Source organism: Amyelois transitella, chromosome 14 (genome assembly GCF_032362555.1).
Source record: "Amyelois transitella isolate CPQ chromosome 14, ilAmyTran1.1, whole genome shotgun sequence".
Classification (NCBI taxonomy): Eukaryota; Metazoa; Arthropoda; class Insecta; order Lepidoptera; family Pyralidae; genus Amyelois; species Amyelois transitella.
Genome location: NC_083517.1, coordinates 5,919,383 through 5,932,340, shown reverse-complemented (window position 1 = coordinate 5,932,340; position 12,958 = coordinate 5,919,383). Strand labels below are relative to the sequence as shown.

Below are 12,958 nucleotides of genomic sequence, written 5' to 3'. Positions count from 1 at the left end.
ATAAATAGTGTTTCTGCTTTCATTCTTGGTGAAATTTTCCATAAGCCCACTCTCGACCATACCGTATAGTTACAAAAAACAAAGTAATTATTGTCCTCCGTTCCCAGAGAATAACCGCCGTAATGGTTTTATTACGGAGAAAATGTCACCAGTTATGCTATGTGAAAACTATTGTGCAAATGATATAAAACAAGTGTGAGTACCCATTGTCAGGACTTCTCATGTAACAAACATTAGCCTCACTATCGCTTACTTTGGCAATTTTTTTGCAGTTATATATACATACAATGGACTTTAGTTAAGTGTTATATCTAAAGAACAATTGACAGGTACGTTTACAGAATTATCAGTTGGAAACGTAAAAATACTTTTGAAATAAGTGTGTTTCATTTGAACCTAGTTCAACAAAATTATCTGATTATGGTCTTTCTGAAATGAATTTGGTAGTTCAAGCAAACCACAATGGCACATAAAAATGAATGGTGATCACAGATATGAATAAAGCCTACGTTTATTTATATCTGTCATCGCATCAGGTGCGTTTCATATTCAACTTACTTGTATGGTCATGATGAGTTCAATGCCTGATCAAATACTACTTATCTACTGTTACAGACATTGCGATGAATCACGCTATACTACACTAAATGCATTAGTCTCATATAAAAGCGAGCATTTAGTAGAGAGGAGGTATGTCTTGCACGCACGATGACAATTATGTGTACGAATGAATATACAACGAGTATTTTTGTTCTATGTCGTACGTGTATGTTATGTTTATGGTGCGTTATCAAATCAAGTATATACTTATCCTAATGAATAATATTTATTAAGTATAACTACGTACCTACTCCATTCTTTATACTAATCGAAGTAGTATATTTATTGAAGTGTCGCATATTTCTTGATGATTATTTTATTCAATATTTTTATTGGTATTTTTTCTTTAAGAAACAAAAATTTATTGTGTAATATTTTTATTTTAACATTAAATTACAATAAATACTTAAACTAGAATAAATATGATTCGTCGTCTATCTTTCACGAATATACCATTTCGATTCGCGAGAGACAGACGAAGCTTTCCACGATAATTAGTTTTATTTTGTCTATTTTTGCGCATATTCATTTACTAGTCTGTAAAGTGGCAGTGAAATTGCAAAATATTACTTATAAAAGTGTCATCATAAACCTATAAAAATGCTTTTAATTTGTGGTACCACATCTGAGGTAGTTTTCGCATTGAGGTGGGGTTTCGTTCGATTTTCTGACCGGTTCTAATCGGATATAGTTGCGTCATTGTCGGATCTGGCCCATGGGGAGAAGACGGGGGCTGGCGCTGGCCAGGGGGCGGCGACAGGGGCAGGCAGAAGCTCAGCTCGGGGGTGAAGGTGCACTAGAGGCGCAGGAGAAGACGCCGCGAACAGCAGTCGAGACACCGCCTAAAAGAACAGATAGAAAAATAGAGAATAAAATGGATAGAGGGACACTAAGAATGAATACTTAATAGAAAGCAAAAAAATTTTTGTTATTTTTTTTTCTGTCTGTCAGTATGTATGATCACGCTTATCTTCGAAAGTACTGAACCGATTTACTTAAAACTTTTACCAATTGCTTTGTGCCGTGTGGTTCCCGGCACCAATACAAAAAAGAATAGGACCACTCCATCTCTTTCCCACGGATGTCGTAAAAGGCGACTAAGGGATAGGCTTACAAACTTGGGGTTCTTTTTTAGGCGATGGTCTAGCAACCTGTCACTATTTGAATCTCAATTCTATCATTAAGCCAAATAGCTGAATGTGGCCATTCAGTATTTTCAAGACTATTGGCTCTGTCTACCCTGCAAGGGGTATAGACGTGACCATATGTATGTATGTATGTTTAACTCAGAAAAACATTTAACTCTGATATGAGCTCAAGGTATGAGTTTGCCTGCAAATAAGTTATGAAATTTAAAATTCAAAGTCATTTATCATTGTACGATGCACGACGAGCATTATACCTATAACATATAAATAAAAGTGAAAATCAGTTTGATAATGTCCTCGTTTTGCAGTTCATAACATGCGTAATTCTCACGTAAAAGTTTTGGTTTGTTAGTCAACTTTAATTTCGGCACCACCGCAGCGTCCTCGATGGTCTAGTGGTTGGCGCGCAAGTTCGAGCCCCAACAAAAACAAGATATTTTATAACAGAACAAATATATTTTTTTATGTCAGATAGGCAAGAAAGAATCTAATTAATAGCGACAATAAAAAGGTAAAGTATCTATATACTCCGCTGGCCAGTTTTTTAGATACTCTTTAATTCTAAGAGACGCCAATAGCGTAAAGATGATAAAATAGTGCCACTTACTTGACTGATGGCGACGATGAGAAGGATAACTCCAATGGCGAGATTCTTGACGGAGATGACAGCAAGAGCCATGAGCAGCGTGGAGATGACACCTAAGGTGAACATCACAGGTAAGAAGATAAAGGAGAGTCGCTTGAGGGCATTGTGTCCAAACGTACGGCCGACGCTCGCATCTGAAATGTAAAAGAAGCAAGCGATATAGGAAACAGAAACGTTTAAGATCCAGTCCTGTCAGATCAATAAACTACTGGGTATTTTAATCTCACAGAATGCTTTCGATTGTGAGATTAATGTAAATAACCTGGCAAGCAAAAAGAAAAGGCGGATCAATGTACTGAAGTTACTCAAGCTTGAATGTGCATTGAAAACTGTTAAGGCACGCAAGCAATTTTTGTTTATGTTTGTCATATAAATGTACTACATTGGTTTACATTTACATAGTTTGTAGACGAGTGGTTAAAATATTGAATCGACGATGGCGGCCATTTTAGGTGTACAAATAAATAAATAAAATAAAAATTTATAAGTCACTTTACTTTTTTCCGCCTGTATTGTGGTGTGGGTGTATGAAACCTATAACCTAATAAGTAACGTTAGACGTTCTAGCAAAAGGTCTGGTCAGGAGTATCCAAAACTGACGACCTTGCATGAAGAGAGATATGAATGTGGATGAAGCGAAAGAAATGTGCAGGGGTCGTGGCAAGTGGAAAGATGTATTCTCTATCTACCCCTCCGGGAAAGAGGCGTGATTTATTTATGTAATAAGTAAGTATGTATGAAACCGAGTTCTTCCCGGGAAGATTCATCCGGTTCAGACGCCAGAATGATATTGGTTTGTGTTATTTTTAACAGCATGTAAGAGTGCTGTTAGGTCCATTAGATCTATTAATTTGCAGTAATTTGGCTTTTTTTATTGTCTAATGATCTTTGAAAACTATTTTCACTAACAATGAAGGGATAATAGATAATTGATAGTTTTCCAAAAAGGGGAAATAAATCTCTATCGTGACACATTGTGAGTAAGGTAAGCAAAATCGACGCAAATCCTTTTAGACTTACATTATCCCTTGATTTATCGCATCATGAGTTAAACGGGATGTTAACTCACAATAAAGTTTTGTTTTCAACCATACTGTAATCAACATAAACATTATTGGTATTATAAGGGTACTGTAAATGGAAACGTTGGAGTAAGAAGGCCTAGATGAACGTCAATCGAAGAGTCTGACGAGCGACGAGCATGCATGAAGAGAGTTATTAATATAAGTAGATAAGGTGAAAGAAGTATCCAGAGATCGTGACATGTGAAAATATGTAGTCTCTGCCTATCCCTACAGGAAAGAGGTGTGACTTTATGTATCACAAGTAGGATTAGTAGCTTTGAAACAGAGGTCATGTTTGTATTGTATGGGCTTAAAGGTAGTAAGGTAACAGTCACTGTTTTTCTTAAAAATAATCTTGAAAATGTACTCTATTTGTATAACTACTTTTTTAATGTATGATCTGACATCCTTTACACTAAATAATATATAATAAATATAATAATGCTTCAAACTCACGGGATGACCGCATTAGTTGCTCTGGAGTATGACATAACACAAGGTTAAGCTCTCATAACATTCACGTCAAGCAATTAAATGCAGGAGATGCTGTTTTTTACTTCACTATACGACAATGTCCATTAAAGTATCCAAGGCTTGTGGAAAAATATAAAAGAAAAAATCGCAAAAATAGTGAATGAACCATATTTTGTCGGGAGAGTGTCCTGTTCTGTACTCGTAACAATGGACATAAATAATCGGATTTTTCGAAGAATATAAATATACCATCCTAACATAAGCAGTTTTTCGTTTACAGAATTACAGATAGAGAGTCTTTGATTCTGAATGAATTATCCAAGAATATTACATGATATTTTTACCTTTTATAAGACTTAGGTACAGGTAGGTATAATAAGAAGGTAAAAGATGATATTGATAATGATAATATTGAAGTTATCGCAATAAAATATGTAAGATATAAAATTTTACCTTTGCTCAAGAAGTCCAATAGGGTTGGCTGCATATCATCTTCACATTTCACCACTGATATGAATATAACAATATAGGCAAGGGTCAGCACAGTAATTTTGTTGCACATTTTGATTAAACCCGAGGTGATTGCTCTGCCCGTCAGAATATGACTGATGGTTTTTTTAATCGATCCCAGGATATAAAGAGTCCTGCGGAAGACAATGGCCACTGAAACCAAACAATGCGACAAAAGAAAGTGCAGGACAACGTGACCGTGTGGTAGAAATGTCGCCCTCGATCCATGGACAGTGTTGCTCAAACTCTATGAGGAAAAGGGAAGTTATTAATTAGTTATAGCGACAAGAAACACATTTTTAAACCATACATGCGTTTAAGTGCGATTTTTCTGAAGAGAAATGTATTATTATTCTGCCTTAAGATAACCGCAAGCTTAGAAATCAAAGAAACTTTGAAAAATACGCCAAAATGAAAGACACAATAACTTTTCATACTTAAAAAAAATACCTCCCTTCATAGTACTGAACATAGAAAAATTCTAAAAATTCCTTCTAATTGAAATTTTTCCAATTGTGTCTGTTTGTTTTGTTTGTTTTTGTTTCTTTTTCTTTTTTTGCTGTGGTAATTGTGGCAAGGCTTGTAAGATTTGATTTAATTGAAATGTAATATAATGTATTTTAACGCATGGAACTCTTTCCCCGTTTGTTTTTTGCATAAGCACATCCTGTGGAATACGACCCAGATCTGTTTCTATTATTTCTTTTTTTATCTTATTATATGTACTTAGTTGTATTCCGTTATGTGTATAATAAATAAAATAAAATAAAATAAAATAGACTTGATCTTTTTGATTTGAAATAATTGTCAGCTTCTGAAGCTATATAAATCAACAAAAACTAGAGACAGGGAGATTAAATAATAAACTTTCACCCGCAGCTTCTCTCCCCATGCGAATTTATGAGCCATCTACAAAAGAAGAATACTTACAGGTTTTTGCAAATCCCATGAGAACTTTATTTTTTACCGGGATGAAAGGTTCCCTTCGCTTTTCTGCGGACTCTTATTCATATTTTAAGTAGATTGGTTCAGTAGAAAACGCGTAAAGAGGTAACAGACAAACAAACTTTCGCATTTAAGTATTATATAAAAGTGGGGTTGGGGATTGTGGCTCCTCTGTGCCTTTGGCTTTGGTGTTTACGTCATTTTAACCACATAGGTTAAAAATTACCTAAAGGCTCGAAGCGCATTAGTATTTTCCCACTCTATTGAGCTTTCAAAATTAGTTGGACTGCTTATCACTTATAGCACGATTTATTTGTCCCAACAACTTTTATTCAAATCTTCATACAATTACGATGTTTGCGTGCATATTTCATATATTTATTTATTTCGAAAGATTGATTGGAATCCGATGAAATTATTAAATGCCTTAATTACTACGTTTGTTTCGTTACCAATATTACGTTTTGGATGTGTATTTCAAATTGAGTAACTGGTCTGTGCTTAGTAGGTTAGCTTTTAAAATAAAGACAAATAAGAAAAACTAAACCTTTTATGAATCGATTTCATGAAAATTGAAAAAAATAATATTTTCAAAAGACACATGATTAGATGTTACACATAATAAAGTGGTAACAATTATTTTAATTAGCCATGCTATCAGTAATCTCCACACGTTCAATGCAGAGAAACCCGGGTGCATGACGCGCGACGCCCGTCGGCCGTGACAGTGCGTATGCTAATCACTCTCTTTATTCGGCAATATGGGCCATTTCCTGCGGACAATGAAACAAAATCACGATCGATGGAAAAAACCGTATCACCCACAATTTCAACTTTCTTTTCAATCTCAAATTTCAACACGATCTTACGATTTTATTGTGAACTTGCTTTGTACTTTTATCTCATTGGCAAGTTTTAAAATATCAAATATTACATATCCTTAGAAAATGAACTCTTTTATAATGAATCTGAAATACTCAATCTTATCTAGTGTATTCTGAAAATGTATGTAATGTACCTACGTACTTATACCAAAATAAACCACAAATCTTACACTTGATTCTGACTGACATATGACTGGAGCCCGTTATCCTTTATGCCTTACTCGTTTCGAAATGCGAAATATTTATTTTAATACATAAAACTTTTCCTTTACTGAATGACTGACAGACAACGCGACCTAGTAGATATGTATATATAAAATTTAGCATGTACACGAATGTGGTCAAGGGTTGAACTAAGAGACGATTTCCCGATATGCACGCGGGGACGGATATTACCGGGATTTTTCGTAAGTATTACGTGGATGAAGCCGGGAGCGGACATTGGTTTTATAATTTTATTCTTTTAAAGTTTACTTACTGTATGTGCGCGCGCATTTATCTTTCTTTCAGATGTGAAGGTACCCTTCATCAATACATATAATAAAAATTTAAAAAAAAATTGTCTGTACATTGTGTATATTTAAAAAAAAAACAATTTCTTACGATGAAGAAATCCATCTCGTTCCCGTGGATGTTGTAAAAGGCGACTAAGGGATAGACTTATAAACTTGGGATTATTCTTTTAGGCGACGAGCTAGCAATCTGTCACTATTTAAATCTCAATTCTATCATTAAGCCAAATAGCTCAATGTGGCCTATCAGTCTTTACAAGACTGTTGGCTCTGTCTACCCCGTAAGGGATTTAGACGTGATTTTATATGTAAGAAATAGTAACCGAGAATGAATTTGAAAAAAAAGGCGTTTGTATGTTTGTTTGTACACGCTAACCTCCGGAACTACTGAACAGATTTGGATGAATTTTTTTGTTGTGTAGCTCTTATGTCTGGCCAACATATAGGGTATAATTTATTTTGGAATCTAGAACATTCCGATGTCGAACGAACCATAACAACTCAGCTAAAATATAAGAAATATCGAAAAGACGTCTTATCAAAAGTTGTTCAGCCTGATGTGCATTTTCTGATAGCGTATAAAAATCGAAGATCTGGAACGCCTGATGCAGAACCATTGTAGACCAGCTAAATCATCCGAGTTATGCGAAAGACGTCTTAACAAAAGTTGTTCGACCTGATGAGCATTTTCTGTTGGCGTATAAAAATCGAACTTGATGCAGAACCAATATAGGCCAGCTAAATAATTCGGATTACGGAAGATCTTGATCATGTGATGTGGAAGCCAAAAGGACCAGCTACTCTGTAATATGTACTATAATGTACTACTCTGTAATAAAAGTTTTTCTTCCTGATGATATATCGGTCCATTTGTTTTTGAGTTTATTCGTTACAAACAATAATACGAATATTTTTTCTCTATATAGATAATATTTGTACGGATTATTAAATATTTGCTGTCAACTATGTGCCCTGGGGCTTTGTTGCCGTGAGAATTTCGGGATAAAAAGTATTTATTGTAAATCCAAATTATATCTTTTGTAATGCCAAATTTCGTTGAAATTCACATTAGTGAATTTGAATAAATTTAATAACCTTAACCTTCGTATTTCCAATAACACGCAAACGGAGTTTCGGGCAAGAGCTAGTTTTCAATAAATTTGTAAGTTGTTACTACTTATAGTACCTATACAAGGTTACGTATCCTTCTTAGTTTTAGTACACACTTTACTTTTTATACTCACTAGAAAAGATATAAAAGTTATTAATTACGATGTTTTATTCAATTTCGATGTAGGCTTAAGTTAAAAATAGATTTTCTATAATCACGAACAAATTGACCATAACGTACGTGAGTTAGGCGAGTGTCGAAATATTGCCGGTCCGATAATTTATAACGTAAAAAAGGGACCCAATCACACAAATCATTAAACTTTCTCTCTCTCATCATCGTGTTTCTGATTGCATGAAGCTATATGTTTAAACATTGGGGGCTGCTAAAGATTGCATATAAATCATATAAATCATCATTGACGAATTGCTACCTAACATCAATCAACCGACTTGAAATTTCTGTTCAAACTAAGTACAAAGCAGGCTTATGTTTTGAAGAATATTACATGCTCTTCGGCATATAATTTGTATAAACCAGGTTTCTTCTATCGGTTGCTATCCGCATCATCGCAAAAATCAAGGCAACTTTAATAATATAAAAATCGCTTTCATTTTACATCACATTTTCGCGATTATGAATGTTATGAAACCGTTTCGTTTCTATATATAGTTATTTTAATAATCTGTAGAAGTTGCCGGAGTTCGCTTTCATTCAGCGAGTCTGCATGCCTTTCGAGTAGCAGCGTGGGGGGAGCGGGCCGTTCAGTCTGCACCCAGCCATGCGTGCGCTGGCTGCGTTAGCCACGCTTGCTGCGTGTGTTGCGCACGCGCATCCCCAATCACGCGACGGACCACATCCCAGCATACAATCAAACATCTTTATAAAAGAACCTATAAACCGCTTGCTAACGTGTTCTCAAACACTTGGACCTACAAAATGCCTGACCGCTCTTAGCGTTTGGCGCGCAAAAAGAGCAATTGAATCATTTTCCCAGGGATATCCACTGAATAGTACAACGGAAGCTGAAAATTTTCCCTGGGAAGAATACAACAACACCTCAAATGAAGAAATTTTTTCTCAGTTATGTGAAGGAACTGAAAAATTGCTACAATATCGGACATTAAATTTTACTATAATCCCAGGCTATAAATTGGAACTAAAATCGAAACAGGATGGAAAAATTAGTGTTGATTTCTATAAAAGTAAGTGCTTAATCTATACCTACTTTAATTAATAACTTGCATTTTTTTATATAAAAAACTTTTTACGACATTTATAGTTTTTATTTTTAGTTTTATTGTCTAAAGTCTTCAATTACTTTTTATACCAATACCTAAGTTTCGGGGTTTAAAATTATTTTATTGATATTTTTGCGTTGACAGTGAGAAATACCTCTCGGTATTTGGATAAGTAGAATAAGGATAATAAGGTTAGTATGAGTTATGAGTTTATATAAGGAATTTATATAAACTCATACCTAGGGAGTAGACGGTGTACACTAAATTATACGTTCAGACTTCTGTTCAATCTCGATGACACTGTTAACAAGAGAACTAACCTACTTTGGATCATTACATATCAATTTGAATGAGCTGTAAAGGTATTTTTAACCATTCATCATTTTGTGCTTTATGAATAAGCAGTTACATTTTTGTTTCGATTAACAATATTTTCAATCATCAAATAAAATCAGATAGGTATTAATTAAGCACTTTGCATTTTCCAGGTGAAGTCACTACAGCCCGAGGGAAATTGAAAAAGCAGTTTTACAACATTGTGCCTCTTCTTCTCATACCAGGGCTCATAATGTCTGCCATCCTGCCGTTTGTTCTGCCTGCCATGAAGCTTGCCACCGTTGCCAGCATCATGCTGAACAACATGGCGTTGACTGGCGCCGTCTTCACGCTTCTCAGAGATAACGCCTTCAACGACCATTCTCGACCTAAAGTCAAATATATAAATGCTGGGTGGAAAAATGAAGAAGAGTTATATCACATCCATGAAAATCATGGATTGAGTGACCATGAAGCATACAGTGGTGGCCATATTGAAGCGGTAGATCATGACCATGACGTCAAGGTTTTAGAAGAATATCCTCAAGTTCAGCACACATTTTCGAAAAATTGGCTAAAAGATGGTGTCGAATTAAATATACAATACGATCCTCATAAAAGACGAGGATAATGAGAAACTTAACTCTAATGCTCATTTCATCTATTTGGTGCTAGTCTTGCCTGATGATATTACTATTTATTCTATTTATTGTTAAAATTTATTAATGTAGTCTCACGCCTTTAAGTAAAGGATAAATTATACTACCCTGAGAAATTTAGGTTTCCCAATAAACCAAATTTTTACTTTTATTTACTTCTTGAATTTCAATTCAATCATTAAAAATTTAAAAAAATTAAATACATTAACATATACTGAAAATAATCCTGATGGACATTATAACAATTTATTTAATATGATTTATGCTGAATACTCAAAAAGGTTCAAGCAGAAACAAGTCAAAATTCGTAATGTTACAGTTCAGTGAATGGGCTACATTAGGTACACAGAGGAGAGAGTAGGAAAAAATTATATGACTTATATGCCCAGAAACAATACAATTTTGACCCCACTTTTGTAGAATATGTCAAAAATTATTGAAAATTATTTAAAAATGTTTGCAGGCAAGCCAAGTCTTTTTACATTATAGTAAAATAAACAATACAACAAATAAAATTAAAGAAACATGGAACGTTATTATTAAAGAACTAGCTGTGCCCGCGACTTCGTCCGCGTGGAATAGTTATTTTGGGCATCATATTTATTTTTGCAGCAGGCGGTCACGTGTATTAGAAAGAACGCTGGTTCGCCGTATTAAATGTTTCGCTGCATATTGCTTATAACGACTATATCTCAAAACCTATTCGTCTGATTTATATACTGTAAATGGCAATTTTAGTCTACATGAAAAGCCGAAAGTAATAAACATATTTATTTGGATAAGGATTAATACTGAATTAAAGAAAATTGGTTTCAAAATAACTTATGTTTATAATTAAAAATTATTTTAAAAAATGAACATAAAAGTGGTTATTGTAAGTAAACCTTAAGAGATAGATATATGCTCTCGCGGACTTTTTTGAGGCAAAAAATGAGTACTTCACATCTTTAGTACATTGTTTTACTATATCTTTGTTGGTTTGCGCAGCGTTCGGGTGGAAAGCTCGCAGATGGCCGACTCATTCAACTTTCACCTGCATTGTTGACGTTTCCCGTAGGAAATCCGGGATAAAATGTAGCCTATAGCCTTCCTCGATAAATAGACTATCCAACAGTGAAAGAATTATTCAAATCGGTTCAGTAGTTTCTGAGATTAGCGCGTTTAAACAAACAAACAAACAAACAAACAAAACAAACTCTTCAGCTTTATAATATTAGTATAGATCTGGCAAAATCAAAGATAGAGACAGTATTAACCAAATAGCATCCGGTAACAAAAATCCCTGTGGAGCTTACTTCTGACGTTGATTCTTGTTGTTGCGCGCTGAAACCCTCCTTAATAATAACACAATTCCAAACTAATCTGTCTTTAAATTTAAAAATGTTAACTCTGATAATATATTAAAGGCGTTCAAACAAATTAATTAGAAAAAGTCTGAAGACCATTGGGGTATGTATGTTAGTATGATAAGTCAAATTATAGACATTATTGCATCTGATCTAGCTGTTATACTAAATGAATGTATTGATGAAGGTATTTTTCCAAATTTAATTAAATGTAGCAAATTAATACCTTAATTCAAAAAGGGGAGAAAACAGTCCTTGGCAATTATAGACCTATTTCTATATTGCCAGTTTTGAGCAAGGTGTTTGAGAAGATGATGCTCAATCAAATGCAACAGTATTTTAAAATCAATAACATTTTCCATACCCAACAATATGGGTTTACTGCCGGGAAGTCCACCACTGATGCGGGAGTAGCACTTGTTGTGCGCGTGGGAGAGTTCACAGGATTCAGTTGGAGTCTTTTGCGATCTCTCTAAAGCATTTGATTGCGTAGATCATCTGACACTTTTGCGCAAACTTCGTCAATATGGGTTTGACCACAAATCAACTGAACTAATGGCATCCTATTTGACTGATAGGCTTCAAAAGCTCTTTAATGAAATAAACATACCTACAGTAGCGTCCCAGTACATTTTTGATCTTATACTCGTAATGTATAAATATATTAATCTGAACAATGTATTCTCTCGTCCACATTCGATTCTAAGTTTGGATATTTGTAAAGTTGCCGTTGTTGAAGAAAATGCTGCAGTGCAGTTTGTTACCGCTTCTTCTACACTGACGCCTTGGAAGCGGCAGTAAAGTAGTTTTAAGTAATTTATTTGACGTCAACCAATGTTGTGAAACCAAACGTTTTGACAATTATTAAGCGATATGAAGTATCCTATAATAATAATAAAGAATATTTTTTTTTATATAAATTAAGGACAATTGCAAACTAATTAAAATTATTAAATGTAAAATAATTTATAATAATTTAATTTATATTAGAAAACTAGAAGTTTATTGAAAAATTGAAACGCCTGTGTGGCAATGTTTGATTTGATTTTGTTGAATCCCGAAAATTCCCGTATCGGCAGAAATTCTTAGTCCACCCTTAGATCATAAAAGGAATTTAAATATATTTTTTACTACGCGGTCCCTTTCAATTGTTCTATTATTTTTCAATTCTTTATTAATTTAATTTATATTTTTATGTGCACCAAGGTTTCTAAAAGTAAAACTTAAACTAAAGATAAATTTAGTACAAGGGCACTTCTTATTTTTAAGAAATTTCTTCCACTAGGCTCACGACAGTTAAGGCTGTGCGCACAACACTGGATTGCTCTTCTTTTTTTTAAATAAAGCCACTCCAAGTCTAAACTCGTATCTATCACTGTAATAGCTAATGTGGGTGAATATGGATGAAGCGAATGAAGTGTGCAGGGAACGTGGAAAGTGGAAAGGTGTAGACTCTACAAATGTAATTATATTCCTCTCTGGATTTATTATATTTGTGTTTTT

At 34.3% G+C, this 12,958-nt stretch overlaps 2 protein-coding genes across 2 annotated transcripts; one reads left to right on the top strand and one right to left on the bottom strand.

Annotated features, from left to right (window-relative positions):
- Positions 1 to 1,277: 1,277 nt before the first annotated feature.
- On the bottom strand, positions 1,278 to 4,504 carry LOC106136681 (protein apnoia). The gene is made up of 3 exons (XM_013337305.2): positions 4,386 to 4,504; positions 2,356 to 2,528; positions 1,278 to 1,442 (listed from the first exon to the last, which is right to left on the bottom strand). Exons 1-3 carry the CDS (start codon positions 4,492 to 4,494, stop codon positions 1,278 to 1,280), a joined length of 447 nt encoding a protein of 148 aa, XP_013192759.1. The 5' UTR covers positions 4,495 to 4,504.
- A 4,171-nt stretch (positions 4,505 to 8,675) lies between these two features.
- Positions 8,676 to 10,081, top strand: LOC106141942 (uncharacterized). The gene is made up of 2 exons (XM_060947758.1): positions 8,676 to 9,099; positions 9,624 to 10,081. Exons 1-2 carry the CDS (start codon positions 8,676 to 8,678, stop codon positions 10,079 to 10,081), a joined length of 882 nt encoding a protein of 293 aa, XP_060803741.1.
- The last annotated feature ends 2,877 nt before the right edge of the window (positions 10,082 to 12,958 follow it).

Bases quoted from the DNA above. Each gene is read 5' to 3' on its own strand.
- LOC106136681 (XM_013337305.2), bottom strand. From the start codon at position 4,494: ATGTGCAACAAAATTACTGTGCTGACCCTTGCCTATATTGTTATATTC. The intron at 2,529-4,385 runs GTAAAATTTTAT...TTTACATTTCAG, and splicing joins ATTGGACTTCTTGAGCAAAG to ATGCGAGCGTCGGCCGTACG. The intron at 1,443-2,355 runs GTAAGTGGCACT...CTGTTCTTTTAG, and splicing joins TCATCGTCGCCATCAGTCAA to GCGGTGTCTCGACTGCTGTT.
- LOC106141942 (XM_060947758.1), top strand. From the start codon at position 8,676: ATGCGTGCGCTGGCTGCGTTAGCCACGCTTGCTGCGTGTGTTGCGCAC. The intron at 9,100-9,623 runs GTAAGTGCTTAA...TGCATTTTCCAG, and splicing joins TAGTGTTGATTTCTATAAAA to GTGAAGTCACTACAGCCCGA.